This window comes from Lichenostomus cassidix, chromosome 3 (assembly GCF_008360975.1).
Source record: "Lichenostomus cassidix isolate B80296 chromosome 3, HeHo_3.0, whole genome shotgun sequence".
In the NCBI taxonomy this organism is placed as follows: Eukaryota; Metazoa; Chordata; class Aves; order Passeriformes; family Meliphagidae; genus Lichenostomus; species Lichenostomus cassidix.
In genome coordinates, this window is record NC_139483.1 from 3782743 (window position 1) to 3809580 (window position 26838).

A 26838-nucleotide genomic window follows, 5' to 3' on the forward strand; every position below is an offset into this window, starting at 1 on the left:
TCACCTCCCCTTAAACATCATCCTGGCTTCACTTTGTTCTTTTGGGAATGGAATTCCCATTCCAATTTGTTGACAAGCCAGCAATACATATGCAATAGGAAGGGTTTTATACTAAGCTTCCTATGGGTAAAAAGGAAGCCATAAGACTTTACAAGACAACTGATCATAATTAAATCTAGGCAAAAAGTTAAAATGTTGTGTGCATTCAGTAGGTTAAATAAAAGTGACAGGATGTCCAAAGAGACCAGGTTGCTACTAATGCAACAAAAATCAACACAGTTTGGAGCAGCAACTGATTCACCCACCAGTATTGACCAGATGCACAAAGCTTTAATTACACTCTGCAGAGTGTAAGTAAAAGACAGAGTGTTTCTAGAAAGCTCAGAAATAAAGAAATCACTCATATGTGTAAACCATGTTCTGCCTTAACAAAACATCTGGAATCTAAATATTTACATCCACTCCTATTAAGCATGAACTACTTAGAATTCAAAAAGAGTAATTTTAAAACACTTACTGGCAATCATGATAGTTTTAGAGTTTCCTCCTAGGCTATCTTTTAACAGCCAAGTCAACACTGAGTCCCTGTAAGGCACAAATACTTGTTTCTTCTTTGAAAGAGGATTTGTTGCATCCTGAGATAAATCAGCTGTGATGAGGAGGTAGAAAAAAATTAAAATTAAGTCTTTTCATTCATTTTTAAAAATGTGTTAGGCCACTATTTACCTAAGTAAACACAAAGGTATTTAACAACTAAAAACACCTCAAGACAGACAAGCACAAAAACCAGAGACTTACCTAAGGCAGAAATTACATTTCCCAGAGTAACTAGAGATTTGTTAATATTCCCTCCTTCCTTTAATCTAACCCCTGTGGCACCGGTGGCATCTGCTCTCTCACTTCCAGCAAGATCTACCAAATGAATCTTGCTAACAGTTTCACAAGGCATTTCAGAATCAAATTTAGCCTACAGAAAAGAAAAAAGGAAAGTATGTTAAGCTAAGAAATACTGCACTTTTACTGAATCAACTTTAGTGGCCTTTTTCATGACATGACTGAATTTAACTTGTTTACAATAGCAGAGCTTGAGAAGGCAGGTGTATTAGAGGTGTCACTGAAAGATATTTGATAATGAATTGTTTCATAAGTCCCATTTATTTCTTTAAATTGCAATATTTGCAACTTTTTAGCCACTTACAGACAAGTTGAGACACGTGAGCTGTAATTTACATGATGCAGTGATCATGTGCTGCATTCATTTTATTAAGCTTGCAACATTTATGCTACATTTATATATTGCTTTCAACAAGTTATAGCAGCATAGACAAATTTACACTCAATTTCTCCCCAACCTTCAAGTTCAAGTAAGTAGAAATTGTAATTTTACGATTTTAACTGAGCCTTCCTCCCAATTTTTATATTATTTCTTATAAATCAATTCAAATCATGCTGTTTCATATCTTGTTCCTCTTTTACCATTCAGCAGTAGAACAAAACCTTTTGCTGCCCCTGCCTCTCATCCTCTTCTGAAAGCTTTGCAATGAGCAACTCATCAGTAGTGAAAAGTAGGTGCATGGGAGGACGTGTGTGTTTTGAGGGGAGACACACAAAGTTCTGACAGGAACCACCTGTACATAACCTTCTCTTCATCTAGCAGATCATCCACAGGCTTTCTAAAAAGCCCCCCAAAACAACAATGAAGAGCAGGAGTCATTAGAAAAAGAGTTTACTATATATAAGCAAACAGATCATTATGCTCTGAGGAAACACGTCCAATCTCTCTAAGGAGTCTTGTTTTCTTACCTGAGTGAAGTTGATTGTGAAAATGGCATGTGACCTGCTGCTGACATCATTCATTCCAGTTGCAGCCGTCGTCCTATTTATATTTCCTGCATCCATAAGTTCCTCAACATCAGCATAATTTTGGACTAAATGTTTAGACAAGTCTGAAGAAAAGCAGAGAGTTACAGTATGCTCATACATGCCCTTCCTTTTCTTTATAAAAAGACTCAAATTACACTCACTGCTGCAAGCTGTTGCTGCAATTAGTGTTTATTGTCATGTTTGTTTATCACTTAAGGAAAGTAATGAGGCCTCATATGAACAATGGACAACTTACACATTCACAGTAAAAAAGGAAAAAAATATGTAATCTTACAAAAATATTTAGTGCAGTAACATGAGCATAATCCCACAAGAGACATGAAACTTCCCTGGCTGAGAACAGATTAAGACAATTAGATCTTAGTAAGTTTTCATTTCATCTAAACATCTAAGATTTATAAATTATAGTCAACAAACTATTAAAACCAATTGCATCTCTTAACATTACTTAAAAAAGTGTTATAAATTTACAGATAAAAAACTCTATAATAATTTTAGGATTGGAAAAGCAAGTAGAGATGCAAAATGAGAAGCTATTCCTTCAATGTTTTTTACCAAAGCAAAGCACTGCATCCATCATCATTTATATTTTAAAAGCTAAAACGCCCTATTCAATTAGACAGTACATTTTAGAATGTATAAAGGTAATAAAATATGCAGTGTAAAATAATGAAACTATTTTTACCCTCAACATATGGCCCTTCTTTCGGATGTTCCCGTATTCGTAAATTATTAGTTTTGCATGATTTCCGCCTGAGAAGATCTCTCACACGTTCATTATAAATTTCCAAATAACTGAAAGTAAAATAATAGAAAGACACTGACTGATTCAACAGCCTTTTATAAAAGGAAGGCTATGTTAACACTATGTTTGATAGCAAGATACTTGAAGAAAAAAAACAGATCCAGAGCTGGCTTAAGATAATAATGACTACAAGGTATTGTATCACAAAGGAAAAAGCCGAAAAAGCAAGAAAATGGAAAGAAAGCAGACATTAGCAAGATCAAGATCTCCTAATGTCAGTCTGAAATAAAGGGTAAAAAAAAGAAAAAAAAAAGGAAGCTGCTGTCCATTAGTAAAGGCATTTTCACAATCATACAAATGAAGCAAAATGCACAACTCTTGGACTGAAGGTACGAGCACTGCGCACTTTGACGAGTGCCAACGAAAATCAATTATAGGACTGAGGCCAAGCATAAAAAGGTACTTTTGGAAAATATGCACTTTCCTTAGAGAGAAAGTGAAACAGAGTGGTTGTAACTGAAACAAGTTTGATAACCTGCAAACTCTTAACGTGCCAAGACCTACCTGACTTCTGTTCGAAAGGACGCCTCCTTCCGCTTTGTTTTTTCACTTATTTTGCTGAATAATCCTTCACAAATTCGAGGTATCAAACCTGCATCACCCTGCAATAACAACAATTCTTAATTCCAAGGCCATGTATGCATGCACAATATATTTTGAAAAAATAAAACCCTAGATGACTAGCGGAGAGTTGCGGAATCCAGAATGGGGAAAAATCAAAACTTTTCATCAAATATTCTCTTGCCCTTCATTTAACTGCAGTCACCTTGCCACTTTAACCCTTTGCTGTATGGCATGTACAACCAGCTCCATTTCTTTGCTATTGGGACATGTTTTGTCCCTCTCATTCAGTTTGAATAATCCCAACTGCTTAAGGCAGAGACTGGCTCCCCAGAGTAAGTAATGAACTACCTTATCTCACTAGTGTCTTAACTGCTTCTATCTCATTTCATTGTGGACTTAGCAACAACTGCAGAGAACAGGAAAAGAGGCATATACATGCACCCATGGAACACTTATTCAAACCCCCAATCCCCAGCTCACAGCCCTTCCCTGTCTTGCAGAGTGCATCAGGTCCTCTGAATAAATTAGTACATCATGACAAAATTAATCCTACATTCATTGTATCCCACAATCATGCCAAATTAAATTTGATGTTTAACTTCTGAGTGTTTGGCTCTGCAGATAAGGAGTTTTTACACATGAAATGGTTGGTTGGTTTAATAAAGCAGACTGAATAAAATCTATCCCACTGAGACACCCAGAAACAGCATGCAGCTTTCCTCACTGCTTCAGAAGAGCCCTCTCCAGCCAAGCAGAAAGCCATGAGGAGGGTTTTCCCCAGCACCAGAGAGGAGCAGGAGAGTGCCATGCAGCTCTGATCTCATCTGACAAGGAGAGCTCACTCCCAGCTACCCCAAGTCTGATCAGGCAGGTGACCAACTACCTGCTGAGCACATCAACTGCTTCAGGGAGAAAGCAGTTAACACTCCCTCAGAGCCATGGCTCCCAGGAATAACAGCACAGGACATACACATAGAGAAGAGCTTTGGGGTAAGAGATTCAGGCTCAGGAGCATCTTACAGAACAGTCTGTCAGCTATGATTTGCCTCCAATCTAAAAACATGGAAGAGATTCGATGTGATGGAGCAATCCTAACTCTATTCACCACTGTGGCAAGAGATGCTCTTGTTTTTAGAGTGAGGGACCTTGTAATTAAGCAGGTTGCAAATTAGGACAAACCAGACCAAACACTCAAGGTGAACATAGCCCAGGCATTTCAGGCACCTAACAGTTTGCCTGGTGGGATTCCTCACAGATAACTGGCAACAGGAAAACACAAAGCCAGTGGACTCTGCCACATGAAACTCTGTCAGAGCGAGTGCTCCATGGACAAAGACTTCTCTTCTACTTGGACCCCGACAAAAAATGCCACCCATTTTGCCCAAGTTCACTCAAGTCTGCTCCCATACTGGTCCCTCTGTCCTCATTCTTCAGTTTCTCTCTGCATTCTCTGTCACAGGAATCTTTTTCCAGCTGCCACTTCTGAGCTCCTCTTCCTCCTACTTTGCCCAATTCATCATCCAGCCACTTCTATTTTTAAATCATATTTTATCCCTCCATTTTGCCCTTTCCCAGCTTCTTCCTCCTCTTAATCAGAGACATTCTATCCTTCTCAAACCAAGCTTCATTCTTGGAAATCATAATCTATTCTCTGCTTCTATCATTCCTAGTTCTTCAAATGACTGCACCAAGGGTTAAAAGAAAGCAAAAAACTCCTAAATTAAGGGAGAAAGTTGCAGATTAATCAGGCTGTTTTTGAGACAGCTGTCTCTGGCAACAGAGGAGCAATCTTTTCCCAATTATCTGTCAAGTATCAATATCTATTTCCAGGTAAAGTTTCAGGGGTCAGTGCTGGAAATTTCCAAACCTATTTTTTTTTTTAAAGAATGGAAGAGGGAAAACACTTTTCTTTCATCTCACAATAAAGCTTTGTGAAAAAAACAGGGAAAATCTATCACAAAGTTTTAGGCAAGTTATTAGTGTCTGACACAATTCTGCAGCCACAAAGAGAAGCTTAAAATAGGAAATACATGCTCTAATTGAGTAACTTCAAACACAACAATATAGTGATGAGAAAGAAAGAACACACAGTTCCCAGAATATGACGTCAGTAAAATGTACATCTCATAGAATGTACAGTCTTTATTGGAAATTATAAACATTTGCTCCCTTTTCAGCCCCTACAACTGCAGGGCAGTTACAACCACAGCTTGAACTTTTTTTTTTTCTGGCCTACAGAGTTTCCAGACATGGAAATCAGAAGAACCAAAATAGGTAGTTCACTCCAAAGCTGAATTTCTCATTAAAAAGCCAGTTGTCCTTCTGCACTATCTAACTAGAAAACTCCTTATTGCAATTTAAATGTACTGGGTTTTGCCCATCTACCTTGACCATAAGGAATAAATTATTCCTTTCCTTTCTGCAGCAACCTTTCAGCTCTTGGAAGACTTTTATTCACACATAGTCTTGCCTTCTCTGTGTACTCAAGTCTGACTTTCCCAACATTTTATAGATCTCTGCTCATTCCAGTATCTCTGCTCAACACCTAATCTAAGTGGCCTGCATATTTCTTGAAATGATTGCTGCACATAGAATTGCAGAACAAGCCTTCCAGAGCCAAGAACAGCAAATATTGAAAACAAAATGAGAGTAGAACCCAGGCTTTTTAAAGACAAGTAAGGAAAAAAGAACAGTTATTTCCAATTCAAGTTTTCTTATAGCACAGTAATCTCCCTGACAGGGCAATCAATTTTGAAGCCTTTAACTTGCCAGCTGAGTATATTTTATTTGTACTCTATACAAAGCCAGACTGAAGTATTTATGTATCATGGCAAGAAGATTAGACCTTCATTATTGAATAGTGTCAAACAAACTTCAGCACCTATTTATCTGCAAACTGTTTTGATGATTACAGTCATTATATATAGTGACGTAGTCTCATAAAAATGTCACTTTTATAAATTTCTGAAATAGAAATCCACATCTAGGTCATGAGATCTTTTCTGGTTACAAAAGTCTATTCTGCTTATGACATTAAGCTAAATATAAAGCTACTTATTTTGTGACAACTGAAAGCTAATTTACTTTCCTAAACTAGAGGAGGTGCAAAGAGGCCAATCTTACTACATTTCAGAAGAGTGATCTACCCAAGCAAGGACAAGCAGTAATACTCCCCTTTTCATTTCTACTGTGAGAAGACACAATACATTTCTTTTCTCAGGGATTAAGAAATGAAACCTGCAGAGACTGCCTGCCAAACTTCTATCAGTTAGCCTTTATAAACTGCTCCACTCCCAACAGTTTAGCAGGTTCTCTCTGTCCTTGGACAAACAAGGAGGCAACTGCAAGAAACCACTGCCACCCTTTACTCACAAACTGCCAAATACCTCCTATCACACCTTCCTCTTCCTGCAGTGCTCAACAGGACACAACTCTTAAAATTAAATTTACTGTATAATCTCATAAGGGTTTGATGATTTACTCTCATGCCCAATTTCTGCTTCTTACCTGACAGCCTTCTCTAAGGACCTATTTTAGTCTTCTGACTCTTCAAAAGAAAGCACATCTCTCCAGAAAAAGCTGGTCATTCATTTTCTCAAAATCAGTATCTTCTTTTTTGTCTCAAGTTGGACATAGAAAATCAGCAGTAACATTTGAAATTTTTGGCTTTGTTATTGAACAAAAATTACTGGGTTTTGTCCAAAATAACAGAGCATAAAGTAAACTACTTCCAACTGTAAATACCTTTCTAAAAAGGAAACAGCTTCTGAATCCTCTGATTACTACCAGAAGGTCTGTTGGTTTTGCTTGGCTCAGTTTTTGCTAGTGGGGGGGCCACAAAAATGGCTTCTGTGTGAAGCTTCTGGAAGCTTTCACCATGTCCAGTAGAGCCAATCTCTGGTGGCTCTGAAGATTCTGCTGGCCAAGCCTGGGCCAATTAGAGATGTTAGTTATGCCTCTGTGAAAAGATATTTAAGAAGAAACCAAAACAATGGGACATGCACTTCTTTTTAGCCAGAGAAGGAGGAGGAGGTGAGAATATGTGAGAGAAAACAACATGGAGACACCAATGGGAGAGGTGGAGGGAGGAGGTACTCCTGGCACCAGAGCTCAGAATCCTTTGCCAGCCATGGTGATGACCAAAGGGGGAGCAGGTTGTCCTCCTACAGCTCACGGGGTCCACGGGAGACGCAGAGATCCACTGGCAGCCCAAGGGAAGGTGACCCACAGTGGTGGATGCCTGGAGGAGGCTGTGATCCAGTGGGAGTCCCAGTGGAGAGAGAGGCCTTGCTCCTGAGATGGACCAGCCTGGCCTTGGAGGGCTGCACCCCATGGAGGGAGCTCACATTGCAGCAGGTTTGGGCTGGCTGCTGCTCAAGAGATTTGGACCCACACTGGAGGAGTTAGCAGAGAGCTGCCTCCCGTGGGAGAGACTCCAGGGCAATGTAGAGGAAAAGACTTCTCTCCCTGAGCAGCAGCAGAAGATCTTCGTGATGAACTGACTAAACCTCCATGCACTGCCCCCCGTGCTGCTGGTGGGGAGAAGGGAGAGGGGTGAGAGGAGAAATGGTGTCTTTAAGGGCTTTATTTTACTCGTCACTATACTCCTCTGACTTTGCTAGCAATAAATCACTTTGCAACTTTAAGTTTCAGCCTGGTATGCCCTCAGGGCATCTTCTCCCAGTTCCATATCTCAACTCATGACCCCTGTGTGTACTATTTTTTCTTCTCCTCTGCCCAGCTGTGGCAGGGGAGAGCAAGTGAGCCCATGTCCTAGGTGCCTGGCATTTGGCCAGGGTCAAACCATGACACATGAGAGGGTTAGTAGCATACAGACAGGAGCAGTATTAAAAGTTCCAGGAAAACATGCTCCTGCAACAGCATAATTTTAATCCATTGCAAAAAAATAAAAAATACACCTGATCACTTGATGTGGCACAACAAGTGGACATTGTCTACCTGGAATTCTCCAAGGCTTTCAATATGGTTTCCCACAGTCTGCTGCTAAAGAGGATAATGTGTTATGGTCTAGACAAGGGGTCTGTGTGGTGGGTGGGAACTGGCTTACAGGCTGCACTCAGGGGGTGATGGCAAACAGCTTCTTGTCAAATTGGAGACCTGTCATGAGTGGGGTCTCCAAGGATCAACACTGGACCCAATGCTGTTTAATATCTTCATAAGTGACCTGAACTATGGGATCAAGTGTACCACTCTGCAGGAAGACCTGCAGGAAGACCTGCACAAACTGGAATAGTGGGCTAACAAGAACTTTATGAAGTTCAACAAAGACAAGTAAAAGGTCTTGCACATGGGAAAACACAATCCAGGAGTGCAGCAAAGGCAGGGATCTATCTGGCTGGGGAGCAGCTCTGTGGAAAGGGACCTGGTGTCCTGGGGACAGCAAGAACAATATGAGTGAACAGTGGGGCAAAGAAAGCCAACAGCATGCTGCGTTGCATCACCAAGGGCATCATAACAACCAGAGCAGAGATAAAGTGATTATCCCACTCTACTCAGCACTTGTCAGGCTACACCTGGAACATTGCATTCAGTTTTGGTCTCTGCCACACAAAAAAGATGTGGACAGGATGACCACAAGGACGACCAAAAGACTGGGAAGCTGCCATGTGAGAAAAGGCAAAGAGAGCTGGATTTATTCAGCCTTGAGAATAAAAGGCTTGAAGAAGACCTTATAACCAAGTTCCAGTATTTAACAAGTGTCTACAGAGAAGATGGAGATTCCTATTTACTAGGAGTCACATGCAAAAGACCAGTGGTAATATACACAAACTACTCCTGCACGGAATATGACTAGATACAAGAGGACCATTTTCCATAGAACAATCAGCAATTGAAATAATGTCCCCAGGGGAGTGGTGGATTCCCCAACAGGAACAGGGTGCTGGGCCATCTTGGCTCAGCTGCGCTTTTGTCAAGAAAAGTTGGACCAGAAGATCCTTGAGGGTCCTTCCCACCGGGTATTCTATGGTTCTGTGAGAATACAACATACCACATTTCCCATCATGGTGTAGGACTTGCCAGATCCTGTCTGTCCATATGCAAAAACACAGGCGTTATAACCTTCAAAAGCAGACTGAAGCACATCTGTACCAAGATTTTTGAAAACCTGAAAAAAAAAAAATATTTAAGTCAACAGAGGTTTGGGGGAAAAATTGTCATCAGTCTGACATGACATATGTTGAAGGATACCACAACAGAATGGCAAAACCTAATAATATTTACTATAGGAGAGGAAATTAATATTTCAAATAAAATACTAAATCTTACTACCATATTTAGTTTACAGCACTGCAGTGGTTTATCTTTCACTTCTTTCTCTGACACGTAATACTTGACATGTCAAAATGCTACTTTCTTTTCTAAAGCCCCAATATCCTTCAGCAATCTCAGCTATTCCATTCACTTTTCTTTCTCATTAATATTTACTCATTTTTTGTATCTTCGCCAACTCTCCACATTCTGCAAATATCCAGTCCCCTCTCAAAAGGAAACATTTCAGTGATCCTGTCAGTTTCTTCCTTTGTCTTTTTGGAGGGTTTTGTTTGGTTGGTTTTGGCTTTTTGTTTTAATCAAGTGTAAGAACTTGACCCATAATCTTCTCTGCATTTTCTCCCTAAGTGGCTTTCACATAACAATACTTTCTAGGCTGGCAACCATGGAAACTTGTTTTTAATGGGATAAGTGACCCTCTTTCATCAGCTAACCCCTTCTCTTTTACCCTCAACATGTAAAAACTAGTAATGATCCCTCCTCCACATCTTATAATATAGGACTCTGTTCTTACCTAATAAATTCAGCTCTCACCAGATGCCTTTACCACCTTCCTCTACAATACTGGCTCCAATATCCCTGCAGATTTTCCAGACCTTTCATTATGATTACCCCACATTTCAATCCATACTCCTCACTGGGCAAGGAGTACCACTTGCTGAAGCATTTCTCTCAGTTAAAATATCAATCTGTGTTTCACCATCTAGACATGATCAAAAATCTCACAAATGCTTCACATAGTTTGGCTACTCATCTACAATTTATGTAGTTTAAATTCATCAAGGCACACAAGCCATTTTTAATGGTGAATGGCACACTCACAGTATAATCACACAGCTTCTCCCTAGAAGGAGTGCTGGGTAATTTCTTTAATCAAATATGCCTCTGGAATACTTCACTTGACCTTCCCTTAAGCAAAGGAGTTACAATGCTGTAATCAGTTATACTTCTCATGAGAAGAACAACATAAAGATCAGCCAAAGCTACTTCATTCTTTCCCCTACTTTTCTCTATGTCCAAGTTTTTACCTCACCAAGTCATTACACACTGCTGTTTTGATGGAATTTTCCTTTTTAAAAATTTGTGTACGTCTTGCATGTGATTTGAGGTAGTGCATAGGACAGGTATGGTCAGCCTTGTCGGAACACAAAGGCTTAACACACGGGTTAGAAGAAAAGACTTTTAGGATGGGACACCAGTTTGTCAAAAAAGGGCAGTAAACATCAAAATTCTATTTGTTGCTCTGTCAGGAATGCAAACTAAGAAGCTTCATGGCAAATTGCCACCTCCACTCTAACTCTGGAATACTAAACCGTATTTTGCATCTACAATGCCTGTTAATACAATATGTAGTATTAAACAGATTACCATTTCTTGGTTTTCTGCCTTTCAAATGGAAAAATATAACAATCATGAACAAAGGGCACTAGGCAACCACATCACCAACAATCAAGATCAATCAGGCAAAACAAATGTGAAAAAGATGCCCTTCTATGCCATCGGCGTAGTTAACTGGAATTTCTGCAACAACTTGATAAGAGCTTAACTACAAACCCTTCCAATTAAGTATGAAATTATTAACACAGGCAAAACAATAGCTTGTGCAGCATATGTTTAGGAACTGCACTCCTATGGCTTAAAAACTTTTGTTTTCAAAGGGCTGCACACAGTGTAAGTAAAACACCTGAAAAATAGTATTTTTATAGTTAAGCAAGGGAAGTTAACACTCTTGCCAGTACAGATAAAGGAGGTGTCCAGGGTTGAGGAATACAGTGTATTAACAAAATATTGAACACAGATATCTAAGCTATGCTTATGATTTATTGTTAGTATCCTATCACAAAACTCACAGCTTAAAAAAATTACTGCTCAAGGCTGCTGCAGCCATCACTATATGGGTATTTTAATCTACTTTTTTGCTACAGACTGCTGACATGGGCAAGTCATACTAATCTTGTCTCTACCTGATCCACTCTGAAACAGGCAAAATGGCACCAGAAGGAAAAACTTTGAAAAGCAAAATTATCACTTATATGTGGAAACTGGCCATCAATATAGGCTACAACTTGGATATCTATTTGTATACATTCAACTTTACCTTGCAAATGGCTGTTTTAACAGGAATTAACTTCATTGTTTCATAGCAAATTTGGATTCTGGAAATAAACTGCATTGTAAAACCAAGAGCCTACTAAAACCATGACACTCTTTCTGGAGATCCTCTAATGAGGTCTTGTCTAACACAGCTTTCCACATGTATCTAAAGGCAGGTTTTTAGAGGATCCAAGAATTTAAAACCCACAAATTTAAGTCACAACTGGTGCATAAGAAGAAGCTTCAGTTAGAATCAGAGCAGAAAAACACATTATCAAAGCTGCTTTAGTTAAAATAAATAAAAAACTGACTCTGCATGCTCCATTTAAAGCATTTGATACAATTCTAGCAAAGCCATTGGGCCTGAAACACCTGCCTAAAACTCTCCACTAGAATCTCAGGTTCAAATCATTGCTCTCAAACACATGATTACTTCAATTTGCCACAGTGCTGAAGTACTCAGGGTCTTTCTAAATTGATGGCCAAATAAAATGTATGTTTCCTGGTATTTCAGAAAATGAATGTGCTTCTCAAAAGAACATTATCAAGAAATAACAACCCAGAAAGTTTAAGAATATAAATGATCAAATGTTTGGACGAATATCCCTAATATTCCTAATCCCTCACCAAAACAAAAAAGAAGCATTCAGAAAATATGAGAACCTGTCATTTACACTGTTGGTTAAACAAAAAGTTCTAAGTCTAAATTCCCTATCAACTATAGTCATGATATATATAATGGCAAAACTTGTCATTCTCATAAATATTTCAAAATGGCTTCAACTTACTGTTTCTTATGACCAGTTTCAGTTGTAAGGCTTTTTAGGATTAGCCATTGCACTACCCCTGATTTCAAGGGTTACTGAATAGATGGGATACATACTAAACAGGTATGTACCCAACTGGCTTACAGGATATTCAGTAAATTGCTGCATTATTTTAAGGGGAAAGAACTACTCTCACTTGAAGCTTACAGCATCAAAACCAAAAGGGAAGACAGAATCACAAATCATTTCAGCTTCACTTCACAAATTTATTAGGAAATGGGAGAGAACCAAAAGGTTCCATGTTCACATGAAATGCAAGGCCAGAGAGGGTCTATCTGTTCATCTGAATATTGCCTATAGCTCCAAGTTTAATTTTCTGTTCTGAGTGTGCAGGAAGAAAAACTGTTTTGCCCCTTCCAAATCTGAATACTCAAGGGAGATAAAAAAAAAGAATCTTCTTCAATATGTACCTATGCTTCTGGGAAAAAAAAAAAAGAAAATGAAAAAAAACCCCTATAGACAGCCTAACAAAAAACCAAAACTCCCCAACCCCCCACTCACAAAAAATCCACACCACACTTCAACCAGGTAAGAATGTTTCTAAGTGAATTAAAGTTGTTACATGCATGTTTATCAAAAGAGATTTTTTCTAAGAAGCTTTTCAATATCAATTTCAGTTCTCAGAGAGGTGCTCTAACTTGACCTTACAACACAAATCAGACAAAGGAACTTGAAAGAAGGCATTTAGCACACCACTTACATAGTTAGATAAGTTTTTAAAAAAAAAGAAAACAAAGCAAAATTCAAACTCACAGGTACCGAGGAAACTTCTAAATTAAAGAAGAAGCATTTTCAATGGAAATAAGCTTCATGGAATGCTTTCAAGCCAAATAAAAGGGAAAGGAAAAAGATCAATAAACATTCAGAAATCCTACCATTTCTTGACAAACAAAGCTGGGACTTTTACTGTCTGCTGAGAAATAGGAAAAATCATAGGTAAATGTCTTTGTTCTTTCTCGTCCTGTGTCTCCAGTAGCACCCTCTGGTACCTATTAAAAGAAGAAAATAGAGCCTGAAAAAACACAACCTGATGAAGTAATTTTTAAAAATTGACAATAAATAATCAGAACACAAATTTAACAAAAGGCTTTACACATTTAGAAACATATAATGGCAGGTCAGACTATTATTCCAACAACACTGACAAAATTTGGAACAGGTATACCCTGCATTAAGACAGTCATGTCACAAAGCAGCACAGCAGGAATTACCTGGATTTTAGTTTACTGCTTCTAATCCCACCACTCATTTTTGTCACAACACTTAGGTTCAGTTAAATGGTTCCATAGATGACATAATTATAATCAAGGATTATCCCACACATATCATTTATAGGAGCCAGAGAGCTTTGCACCGTGAACAATAATAATGTGGCATTGTAATTAAAAAGGTGTGACAAACCTGCTGTTTAAGGCAATCATCATGTTCAAGACATGACAGCTGGCACTGTAGTTCAGCAATACTCACCATGCTCTGAATCAGTCTGAACAAACTACATACTGAAACTCCTTTTTATATATTAGTCATGGGAAACTATCTTGCAAAAACCAATTAGCTGCACATGGCTCCTCTTGCTGAGAGAAATGTTAAAATATACCATCAAAATGTCATAGCCAGTAATGGGTACTTTGAATTTGGTTCATTTTCATGGAAATTCCAGAAGATTTCTACAGATGAAGCCAAGATTTAACAGCTATCAGGAACATACCCCTGTTCCACTGCTGGCTTTCATCTTCCAGCTAAATAATGACCAGAGTGATAAACCTTTGAAGAAATGATGAGATAGAGCCTATAGAGTGGTCTTCAGAAAACCATATCGTAGCAAGCTAACAGTGTAACCTGTTTCCCCAAAGCATTACTTTAACACTCTATTTTAATGACTAAGGACTGTTGTCCACAGTGCAGCAAGCATCACTGTTTTGTCCAGTCATATTTTGGCAGCTATTTAGTTACAACTCTCTTTTTTAAATTGTGCTTACTCACCTTTAAGTTTGTGATTGTGGTCTTATTTTTTTCCATTGAAATAATAAACTTTGCATTAAGGTCTTTTTCCCTGAAAAAAAACCAAAACAAAAAATAACAGACTTGAGTATGTTAAATAAAATATATCACAGTTATCCACAGTCATATTTCCACCCATGAGGTTGCCTGCCACAGTAAATTGTCAGATTAATTAATTTGTATTTTATTTTTTAATTCTTGTGTCCAATGTTTATTTATTTCTATAGCATATATTTTAAGTACTTGGGCTTGCCTCCAAACCCCTTCATCTAGAAACAGAGCAGAAGCTTGAGGAAACCTGCTTCAGAAATTTAACTCTGCAAGTCAGTTAAGTGGTTTGTTCTGAACTGGAAGCACTCTGATCCAAAGCCCAGTTAAGTCAAATACATGGCTCTAAAGAAGGGCAAAACAGAACTATGAGATTAAGCCCCAGCTTCTCACCAATATTCCAGGAGCAGCAGTTACCACTTCTTCATACAGTCTAGGTAACAGGGACTGAATCTTTAAACCACAATAACCTAGTATTTTAAAACTCTCTCAGAAATAAGGTACCAAATGTGTTTTGAGCTGTGATGCATCATAGCAGTGAAGGAGAGAGACTGTACTACCAACAAAGAATTACACTGGTTAGTGGCTTCCCAGAGCACAAGGATGCCAGGAAGGAAAAAATCCAGCTCCAAAGCAGTGTTTTCATGCACTTGCATTTATCTCACTGTCGTTTCTGACTGTTTTCAGAAACACCATAAAAAATTGTGAGCTTGGTGTCTAAACCCAGCACGTAACAACCTGCTTGCCAGAGATGGGATCTCACTATTGTTTGTCATAAGAGCAATACAGGCTGCCCCTGAATGACAACCTTGAGCATAACACCTCCTGTGCTAATGAAAACCTGCACACACAAAAAAGAGCCAGAAGGGGAAGATGCACAGCACACAAAACCTCATTCCCCAAGCATTGACACACCTGTCCCAAAACCCTCTAAGCTACCTGAGAAACTGGTGTGCCTGACCAGTGCAGAGCAAAGCAGAGGGCTTTAAACCAATAAAGTGCTGCCTCACCATATCACTCAATATCTCAGCAATTATTGGATATTTGCTTGCACCAGCACAAAATGCAAAAGAGAAACTTCTCCCCGATAATGGGACAACTGTGTTCAGGATTTTAGCGTTTTTCTTCTTCATTATGCACCAGATCACCCAACTCTGTGTTCCTCCAACTGCTCTCTGTTCATATTCAGTTTTCTAGCAGAAATAGTAAAGAAAAGCAAATGCCATTTTAAAATCTACATTAATGAATAAAGATTAGGCAAATAAATAAATATCAACACAGTATGTTATTTTCTAAGCTAATAAAAGAGATCATTGTAATAATTATATCAGTTATACAACTGAATTTAGATCTAGCATAAAAAAATTTGAGGCATGCCTTATGATCACCTGATCCAGACTTAAGATACTCAAATATCAAAATACAGCTACAGATAATAAATGGGGAAATGGAGAAAAGTGTCCCATGGTGTTTTTTGGTAGGAAATAGATTTTGGCATTGCACTAATGCAGCCTGTGGACAGCTCCCAGTCATCCTGCTTCTTCCACAACTGTCGCTGCTGAGCAGCTAGCAGAGTAAAGAACTCAGTTCTCAGTGGCAAGAAGGAAAAAGCCTTTATTGTTTTGATTTCATCATATATATAGAGTTTTCAAAGGTCACCCAGATTGGTCAGTCAGAAACCTCCCCCTAGGCCTGATTGGCCAGGCCTGAACTGTCCAGATCTTGGGACACTGTTTTTAATAACATCCAAACTTTATTTATAAAACACAAAAAGAATTCTCATGGGAAAGACCTGTGCTAGCCACACACAACCTCTACCTGTCTGTAGCTACTTGCTCAGCAAAGGTGTAATAAGTAATTTGGCCCAATTAAAAGGTCAATCCTACTACAAAAATTTGTTTCAAATATAAACTGTAACCTGCTTCCTCTAGGAAGGACTCTAGGCAGGAAGAACCTTGGGCCAGAATTATTGCTTTTGTAATCTCAGTTTCTTTATGTTTAAGGTGTTCAAGGGGAAATAAACAAGTGTGTCAGTGCTTCCTTTCCCAGACCCAGCCAGCTCTCCATACTACTATGTTAAAGCTACTCAATAATGGAAGACTGGTACAAAATCTTTAAAGTCCAACACCCATATATGAACTACATAAAATTCTGAGAAGCCTAAAGTAATTAATTTCATGACAACAATGAAAATATTACTAAACATTATTAAAGGATGAGAATTTCAAAGTTTTTTTTTTTAAAGCCTTGGAAAGCACTAGCCAATAATACAATTCATAAATAGAATTCTGCATTTTTGAAGGAGAAGGGATAGTGAGAAGACAACCTAAAACAGGAATACTAGGATCAGAATAAATAAGCCAATCTGAGAGCAGTGGAAATAAAAATTAACAGGAATCAAATACCCAAGCTTCATTTTCATAAGAGACAGCTGAGTATAATTTATTGTACACACAGAGTTTGAGAGCATCCCATAAAAAACAATTCCTTGCATGATGCCAGTTATTTCCAGGCACTCATTTAATGCCGTTCAGCAGGGACAAGTCACTTTCAAAATGTTTTGATTGCAAGTTCCACCCTAGTTAAAGGTTCAGGCTGTAAACAGCTGTATAATAGTGTTGGGTAACCTTCAGAGCTCAGACAACCCTCCTGCACCCAGCAGCTCTTCCAGCACCCACATGAGCCACTTGCCCTACCTCATCCAGAGATGAGCTTCAGCCACTAACCAAAGACTCTGCCCCTGCAAATTCCAGCCTCCATCACAGAGCAATATAAAGGGACAGGCTGCCAAAACTGGTTCACAATTAACACTTTGATGATTTAGGAAATCCTGCTTCCCCCTGAGCCCAATTTGCTCACAGAGGAGCACTCAGGGACAGCCTCTAGGCTGTTCTCACTGCTCTTTCACACACCACGTGAAGTTCCAGCATCACAAGGAAAGGAAACTTATAACCCGTGATCCCATGGCCTCTAACCAAATGACAAAGTGATCATGCAGGCAAGTTTCTTGGCACAGACATCAGGAAATATGTCAGCCTAGTGCTGTAATTACCCCTCTACTATTGCTCAATGCAGCTAGCCATACAGCAATTCACTGCACAGAGGAAAGAGAAATTGATGGGGGGGGCAGGAACCAGAAAAACTACTTCAGATCATACAAACACTTTATTTTAATATAAAACAATGTCAGTGTTAGTACCAAGACAAGCTTAAAAGAACTAGTATCCTGTTACCAACTTGCTAAATGGATTACTTGGGCCAAGTTTTAATAATTTCTTCACAAGAGGAACATGAGTTGTGAAAAACTGCCCTAAATTGAAGATGATTCAGAAACTGTATCAAAACATGGCAGCTCATGGAATAAGCTCCAACAGAGATATGTCTATGTCAAGGTTCTTTTTTTCCCTCCCTTATACTCCCTGCTTATTTTGAAGGCAAAGACCAGAGCAGTTTTTCCACCTCCATGGACATCTAGTTGAAATCATACTACAGACAACAAAATATTAGCAATATCTCCAGATTTCAAGACAGCTTCCACTGACCCCTGCTCATAAAGTCTCTTACCCATCCAAAACCTTTTGAAGGTGCTCCCCCAGAGAGAAGGGAGAAGAGACTGAAAAAGTACTGTGACCTCAAATATAAATCAATGAAGGAAGTTTTAGGAAAAGCTCTATTATTGACACGCAAAATCTGTTTTGTCTTTTTCCAAGTTCATCTTTAAGTTCCTTCCTTTAAGGTCCTTCAATGGAAAGTTCTTGAAACAGTGATTTTACATTAATCAATTCTGTACTATTCAGACAGAGCATTTATTATAGCTTAACCCTCTAAAAATTCATTATATTATTATTTCCCTAATGCGAATTATTGTGTTTACCCATCACACATACCTCAGAAGAAAACAGAAAGAAAGAGATGCATTTCATCCATGGGGTTGTAGGGAAAAACCCAAAACGATGGGACAGAAAGTGCCAGTTTTTCCAAAGAGCTTTTAAAAAGATCACTTCAGCAAACCTCCAAGGCTGCACAGCCACTACCTGAACTGCCTGCAGAGCACCTGTGTTGAAATAGAAGGTCTGTAAAATATAGTCTTGGAAATCCACTTGACTGTAGAAATTTAATGGAAAATTTGTTGGCAGAGGATTATACCGAAGAGCAGATGTGCGATTTTGTTTTTCAACTTTTTTTGGTAAAAAAAGTCATGCTCAATGGCTTTTCTCTTCAGCAAAGTTCCTGCTACTTCTTATATTTGCATTTTAGGCACAATGTTAGTTATTTCCTGCTCTATTACTCTTCTTGCTCACTACCAAGGCGTATTTCTGGCACCACAAAGTGAAAGCATGGGAGTTGCTTAATAACCAGAATTCAAGGTAAATTTAACTGAAAAACAAGCACAAAGTGTGGCACATAAAGAATTTTTAATTTTCTGTTACCTTGATAACATATTAATTATGCATTTGCCCTGATGTCCCATTAAATTATACAGATCAAGAGCACTTTTCTTTTTCAGAGGTAACTCAAGACAGGAACATGAACTCAATTGTGTGCTTTAAAAAGCCAAGCAAAACCCCTCCTACACATGAAATTCTTCGATACTTTCTGTAAGGAAAGCAAAGCTGTTGCAATCTGAAGTATCACATAATTTCTCTTTCCTATCCAGAGGTTTTTGTTTGGTTGGTGCTTTTTTTTAACTCCTTCAATGCTTATCAAATCATTTTGTAGAAAGTAGACTTTTTAAAAATGCAATTCAATATCTAGGCACAGTTAAAAAAAAACCACAAAAACAAACTGCTAGTCTGTAAATAAAATATATTCATCACTATATGGGTTAAAGTAATTTCTTCCCATAAACTTCAATAACAAGTAGTTTTAATGCAACGCCAGCTGTGACCTAAAACCAGAAATGCAAATCAAGCAATCTGATCTAGTCACAGTATTCTGGAAATCCACTGTGGCTGGGGTCACTGGTACCACATGATTACACTACAAAAATCATAGCTGTCTCCAGAGTAGGGCAACAGCATAGCATACACTGAGTTCCCAGAGACTAGCAGAGAAAAAGGTGAATCAATCTCTGAAGTGACCCCATGGTGCTGACTAATATTGCTACAAGGCCACAATCAAATGGCTGAAGTCACATTTACACTAACATGTTAAAGTTAACACCTATAGATTGTATGTTAAGCAGCACAACTGCAATCAGAAGTCCTTCAGACTCAGTTTGAGATGAGTCCTCGGGGCATCCAGTGGCAGTTGATAAGGGTGACAGTCTACCCCTTGCTCAGGAGAGCTCTGCAGGCTCCTTGACAGCTGCCCATTTTCTTTGACAGCACATCTTCATGACCTTCAAGACCTCTACTGAACTGTCAAACCCAGCTGACATCAGCCAACAGATTCAAAAGCCCTAGATGAGCCCCGGCTGGCTGACAGATGAGTTGTGCCAGCTCTTGAGTTTCACCTCACTTTCAGCCAGACAAGAAAACAGAAGAAAAACTCCTGGGGATTCAAGTTAGAAGAAACACCTTTCTATTGATCAGATTGCATTTGTCTCAGTAAGAAACAGAAACATGGCACCAATTTGGTACTTTAAAAGAGCACATTTTGTATGGGCACAGGGTTTTTTGTGATCAACAGAATCTTCATAATTCACTAGTGTAGATTGATGATGATACCCACCTTCCCTTCTACTGGTTAAAAAAAAAAGTCATTTTGAAAAGAATTAATAGAAATCATTCTGCTAGTCCCAGGATTTCCTCCACTGTGCAGCTGAAACCAGAACAATAAATCCAGTGACAGAGAATGCAGACACAGGGGAAATCTTGTATATGACATGAAACAGAAATAATCTCTAAGTCTATACTAGTACACATATATTGGTTCTTGTATGAAGGACAGGCTAGATTAAATGCTTTTAGCCACAAGAATAAATTTTACCAACAACACTGAAAGCCAGCAGTTTAATATACAGCACTAAGGCTCCTAATAAATGAACATCCAGGTGTCCTTGTGCTGTCTCCTGTCAAATGATATCCAGTGTTCTTGGGAAACAGCACACTCCCAGTAATATATACAAATTGGTCACTATATTAAATCAGTATCTGACCTGCTTTTTAATAATTTTTTTAATAATATTACAGGTAGCTCCACAGCTCCACTTCTCAAGAACTTGGATCACAACTGGTTAAGTGGCCACAGAGGCAAATTTTTAAATCATCAGCAACAGCTAACTTATTTTATCTACACATAGCAGGGTCAATGATCTCCCAGTAACCTGGAATAGGTTCAATTAGAAGACCACCTCAACAGTAACTTTTCTGCTTTGCCTGCATATTGACCAGGTTCAGTAATGGTCTTACCAGCAGGAGCTAGTCCTGCACAGCTAAAGTTTATGATTGCCGCATGTGAATCCTCTTCTTACACACTTCTGGTATCAGCCTTTAAGAAAATGTAGCAAAAGCCCATCTTTAGCAGAAGCAACATAAAATAGAACCCCAAACACAACCGTTGATATGAATGACTTCTGGAATTCTGTTGTAACTATTATACCACTATGAAGTCTATTAAGGACTCCTGGTTTTCAGCCCATGTCATACTTTGTTTTGAATATCTTGTTTCCTCCAATTTGTTCTTTCATCCCTGCTATCCCAAGTCAAAGACAGCATTGCCTTAACCTTTTGTGTACAGCAAAACATGATTCTAAGATTCACACTTTCCCTGCAGTGCCCTTGTCTTTTGGGGTAGAAGTCCTCAAATTAGAAATTCAGGGGGGAGAAAAAAAGCTGTGCCTGACTTCATGGCTCTATTAGTCCCTCAAGTAATCCATAAGGCTTTTCTAGTGTCATTTCTTTTCCTTTACTGAGACACACAGAAAAAATCTGGACTGAACAACAAATGAGTTCAGTTTTCTGGGTACAGATATCTCTCCAATGTAACACAGAAAAATGAAGGGTGTACTCCAAGTTTCTGCATGCCACTGTTGCTTTGTAGTTACAACACAAACTCTTTGGAGAAGAGTCTTCATAAAGCTAAATATTTGAAGTTCCTGACTCTTCAACAATAAGAACTTCAGCCCATTCGTAATTAAGATGCTGAGTGCCATCTATGCACTCTTTCTGTTAAATAACTGAAAAACCCTCTCTCAGTAAATAACCCTGGCTTTGTACTCACAGTTACTACAAAACAGAGGACTTTGCTCTTCAATTCAGTCAGCTGTTCTCACCAACAATACCTGCCTTTCAGACACTCAGACTTGTAAGAGTCTTCAAGTCCAAGAGTTCAGTTAGGTTAGAAGAGCTGAGTGCTAATCCCATTTATTTCATAACTGGTCTTAATTTCAAATAAACAAAGCCTGAAAAACAAACAGACTCACCTTTCTGTCGCTTCATTTCATCAGGAAAGCTACAATTCAGAGAGACTTATTCACCTTTTTTTTTTTTCCTGCTGGTCTCAGAGAGCTCTTAACAAAAAGCAGAAGTTTAAAAGTATTTTATTGTTCATCATTTCAGTGATGTAACATGCATAGGCAACCTGGCAATGCGTTTGATAATACTGAAATAAAGGATCTGGGAAACACTATTCTAAAATTAGGCTTTTAAGTTCAAAATGCTTAAGACCAGAAAGTTTTGTGGACTGCAAACTATAAATGAGGCGAATGTAAATATGCTGACCCACATGTGTCCATGCTGCCACTGTGCTCCAGCCCTGCTGGCACTGGAAGGTCTTTGTATTTCAACTCTATGGAGGGGGACAGACGAAACAAGGTAGTGATTGTGACAAATCCCACAGGCTTGAAAAACTTTTGAAGTATTTGCATTAAAGCACTAAAAAGGACAGAAAAATAGGGCAGAGGCTGTAGGCAGACCTCTGATGGTTTATGGAAAATTAACTGTCACTCCCAGCTATTAACTCTTTAGGTTGTGGGAATCCAGTATTTGGCTGAAACCTCTTGGAGCTTCTTCTGCAGTGGACAAGTCTGCTCCAGTTTTGCTGCTCACCAACACAAGGATAAAGCTCTGCACTTAGGATTCTCCCTCCTGATCCATCGTCTTTGATACATGAAAAGACCAAGATCCCATTTTAAAGACTGCATACCCCATTTATTCTCACTTCTGTGTATAAAGCTGTGCAAAAACCACTGAAGACGAGGTCTGAGATAGAATGGCAAGCACAGAAGCTACTTAACAGTCAACCAGGTCTAGTCTCACCTTCCCATTGAAACAAGATCATTTCCTCTAACGACCTTCTTAAAAGGAATTAGATCTACCCAGCTGCCTGGGCTTCCATTCCCCTCAGGAGACTCTTCCACAACCTGCACTATCTCACCAGCAGTGATTCCTTAAGATAGCGTTTAAGCTGATCCATTATTAGCTTCATTCCATTACCCTGGAGATGATATGACAGAGCCATAACTAAGTATTTAATTCCTCTTTTCAATATTTAAGCCCTGAAAATATTTCTACATTTACATCTCCTAATCTATTCTGGTAGTCATAACACATAGAGTACACATGGGGATTGAAGTTCTTTGAATCAAGGACTCCCATTATTTTTGTCGATCTTTTCCATCGTAATTGAGGTAACGAGGTCCTGGAAACAGGATTTTATGAGATATTGACACAGGGGCTTGCTGGGGGAAGCATCAACCACAGCTTCAGCGTTTGGCTCTGCAATGGAATCGCAAACAAGGACTACACTGAGAGTGCAGCACACTCCTAAGTTCAAATCCATTGCTTCTGAGCAGAAAGGCTTCAAAAACTAACCACCAAAAGAAAGAGCATAGAAAGAAGAGGAAAACAAGTCACTAATATTCAAAGACCGTGTACTTTAGCAGAGGTGAGAAACTCTAGAGAAACAAACACCATGGAGTGCTGGCATTCTCTAGTGCTAGGCCCCTAATTACCAGATCCCTAAGTTCCCCTAACCCCAAAGTTTCAGCTTCCTTTGAGCACTGCTGACACTTGCTATTGTCAAAAAGCCTAAGGAGAGTCCAACAGGTTTTTCTAGAATATCCTGACCTATGGCATCCGAATTTCCAGTCAACTCTCATCCTTGCTGATGGCTTCTCTATTTGACTGGAACTTCTTATTTTAGCAAAGGACACTCTCCTCAGACCCTGATCCTTAACCCAGCTGCCCATACTGTGTTTTACCACCCCTTATCAAATACATGGTTAGACCACCTTCAACTTACGCTCTCCAGGAGAGCAACTGCTCTGCTTTACATTTGCAATGTTCTCCTTAAACTCCTGAGTAAAAGAACTTGGGTGTTCTTCCCCTCACTTCCCAATGCTTCTGCCATTCCCACATAAACAGACCTGAACTTTTTATCTACCACTTATTACTCTTATACCAAAAAAAGCCTAAAATATATTGATTATAGGATTTCTGTCAGCTCTTATTCTTACCACTGACAAACAAGAGTTTTCTGTAAGGCCACTAGGATCTTTTTTATCTTCTAATCCTTCTAGTTTGAGTCAATGCTCTGCTGTGAGCAAGCTGCTGCTTCAACTTCATTTGCTTCAACAGCAGGCTCTCCAGACTTTTCCTCAATTTTTTTAATGGTCTGCCTACAGCCTTATAACCCAGCTTACATCCCTTTCTCAAATACATGATCTGTGTAGAAACCATTTAAAGGAGCCTCACAACATACAGCACCTATGATTCCTAGCAAACATTGCTATCTCAATTGCATCTTCATTCCAGAACTACAGACAGCAAAAACAACAGCCACTAACTACCATCTGTGAGACTTTTATAATCCTTACAGGCATTTTTACCTGATCACAAATGTTTATGTCATAATTTATTGTTGATACCTGTTCTCAAAGAACACATTCGCACCACATCTGACATCAAGAACTACTGAAACCAGAGACCAACAGTCCCTGGAGAACAGGTACATCAGCATGTCCTACCCATCTCTCTTTTCTCTCAGGTTTTACATCTTGAACACGTGGCCACACAAAAATAATTTCATTTCACCTTTAGGGTGAAACATGGATCAGATTCCCCACTTTGTAACCCACAACTGAGCAAGTACTAGGTAGCAATTATTAAGGAGAGATGACATGGACGTTGTCATGCTAATGTTCACTCCTCTGCTACTCCCTGTAGTAGAGGACCTATCCTGAGAAGATTCATGACTATACTGTAGAATAAAACTCTTCCTACTGTTCGTTCCTTTTGAAGAGGTGAGAGAAAGTAAAAACATTTCTTGATGTATCTTACAAAACTAAGAACACTTTTACTTTCAGACTTCAAGTGCTCTTAGTATCAAGTTCACATGATCCAGGAACTTGGATTAGTCAACATCATTATGCAATGATCCAATGCTAACAACAGAAACAGCACACTGATGAAGGGACTGATATCTACATATATGCATAGCTTACTTTCAGGGAGAGAAAACTATCTACTTTGAACAAAAGGAAAAATCTGCCAGAGGTTATCAAATATGTTCAAGGTTTAGAACACAAAATGTGGTAAGGTGAAAAAGTCACATTCAGTACAGTTAGTTCACCTCGCCAACTCAGCTTCAAAGTAGATTTTTATTGGATTCAAACTCAGCCACATATAAAAGCACAGGCAAGACAGATGTACATTCACCCCAGGCACACCAAAGCCTCACCCTATGCTTACAGATCTGTCAACCTCTTTTTATAGTAGAGCAATTATACACGATTATAAATCAAATCACAAGCACCATGATTAAAATAGCAGTTCAAACAGGTACCATAGGAAATAGCAAACTCAGCTTGCTGATAAATGGCTTATCCTGATCGGTACAGTAGTTCAGAAAGTGACAGCATTGCAACACCTGGCCACGTTGAAGCTCTGAGTCATGTTTCTGTGATCACTCTGGACACCTCCTAAGAGTAACAACCAGCAATCAGTGTTTGGAAACAGACACAGCAAAAATTTCACCATGTACGTCAGAGACAGACATGGTATTTAGCTATGAGTGTCCTTCCTTCTAACCACTGCATCCTTCCTCACTCTACCTGTGAGTAGAGTGATACACCTGTGATACACTGATGTTACACACATTCTGTCAAAACACTCTATTATGAAAATTAGAAACATACACAGTAACTTCAAAATGAAAAATATACAGTAATTCCTACTTTAAACACTGTAATTTATCATGAGACACCAATTCATTCCCTCTTCCCTGCATTGACAATTTTATAATGTGTTTTCCATGATGGCTTTTGGTTTCTCTTCTCAATTCTATAAAGCATGGATAGTTGTTTCATACTCCCAGTAAGTTCCTACCTGAATCACTTGTAAACATTTAGAATGAAAATTAAGAATTCAGCTGGTTCTTCACTGTTTGCTTGTTTATTTCTTTTTCCTGCTATAAAAACACTCCAGTCACAAGTTCATTGTAAAATGAAACAGCTTGTTTTATATCTCTGTGGCTTGCATTGCTCTATTAATTTGAGCCACTGAAAACTCTGCTATTCATATTACAGCCTGGATAGTGCAAACACTTATTTTAAAAGATAAGATATTGGTCCTAAATTTCCCAAGGTACTCTAGCTTCAGCTCTGTATGCAGAGTTGCTAAGACTTACCAACATAACTGATAAATGTCATAATGTGAATCCAAGAGGGCCAATCTTCCACTTAATGAATAATCACACAGACTGTATTTGTGGATTAAAGTATCAGCTTTTAATCCAAACAAATCCCAGAGTCACACAAAAGCTGTCTCCAAGTCGTAGAACCTATTTTCTCTGTCTCCCCACTATCAAATATAAAAGCTGTTAATCTTCACGCCATAATTGTGAATTGCTGCATAACCACAAAGAGCACTACAGTGCCTACAGCACTGCATGTACTTCTGCTATCCCCACTGGCCACTTCTGTTTTGGAGAGCAAGTGGCACATGTGCATCCCCCACATGCTTCTGACAATCAAAGTTGAGACAAATCAAAATTATATTGCCTCCTCACATCATTTAAACATTAAATCAGATTAGAATTTCTATTTCATTATATTGGCAATAAGAAAGCCATGATAAAGTCTAGGCAACTCGTTTAAATGAACGTCTAAAAGCGCCGAGAGCATTGAGTAAGCACAGGAAAGAACTTACTGCAGTGCAAACCCATGTTCTGGTGTCAACTGCATCTTTACAGGTAAGGACAGCACACAACTCTCATTTAGTTTGTTCAACCAGTTAAATACAATAGTTAGTTTACACAAATACAAGAAACATACTAAAAGGGTTAAAAATCTCTAAAAGCTTGCGTCCCTCTATTAGTTCATGAATTAAAAGCCAAACAGAACAGAGCTATCAGGTGTGAAACTGAGAAACTGAGAGCCTA

General features: G+C 38.8%; 1 protein-coding gene across 7 annotated transcripts in view; it reads right to left on the reverse strand.

The window, feature by feature from the left end:
• KIF16B (kinesin family member 16B) overlaps positions 1 to 26838 on the reverse strand; it is a 137111-nt gene that overhangs the window by 105967 nt on the left and 4306 nt on the right. For 6 of the 7 annotated variants that reach the window (XM_085054053.1, XM_085054052.1, XM_085054055.1 and 3 more), the window contains exons 2-9: positions 14449 to 14518; positions 13341 to 13454; positions 9264 to 9380; positions 3194 to 3291; positions 2570 to 2679; positions 1804 to 1946; positions 799 to 967; positions 518 to 649 (exon numbers count right to left, since the gene is read on the reverse strand). In XM_085054053.1, the coding sequence (XP_084910179.1) occupies positions 518 to 649; positions 799 to 967; positions 1804 to 1946; positions 2570 to 2679; positions 3194 to 3291; positions 9264 to 9380; positions 13341 to 13454; positions 14449 to 14518 (953 nt within the window). Of the gene's footprint in view, positions 1 to 517; positions 650 to 798; positions 968 to 1803; positions 1947 to 2569; positions 2680 to 3193; positions 3292 to 9263; positions 9381 to 13340; positions 13455 to 14448; positions 14519 to 26838 lie in introns of those variants that run through there. The other variant, XM_085054051.1, reaches the window with a different exon arrangement.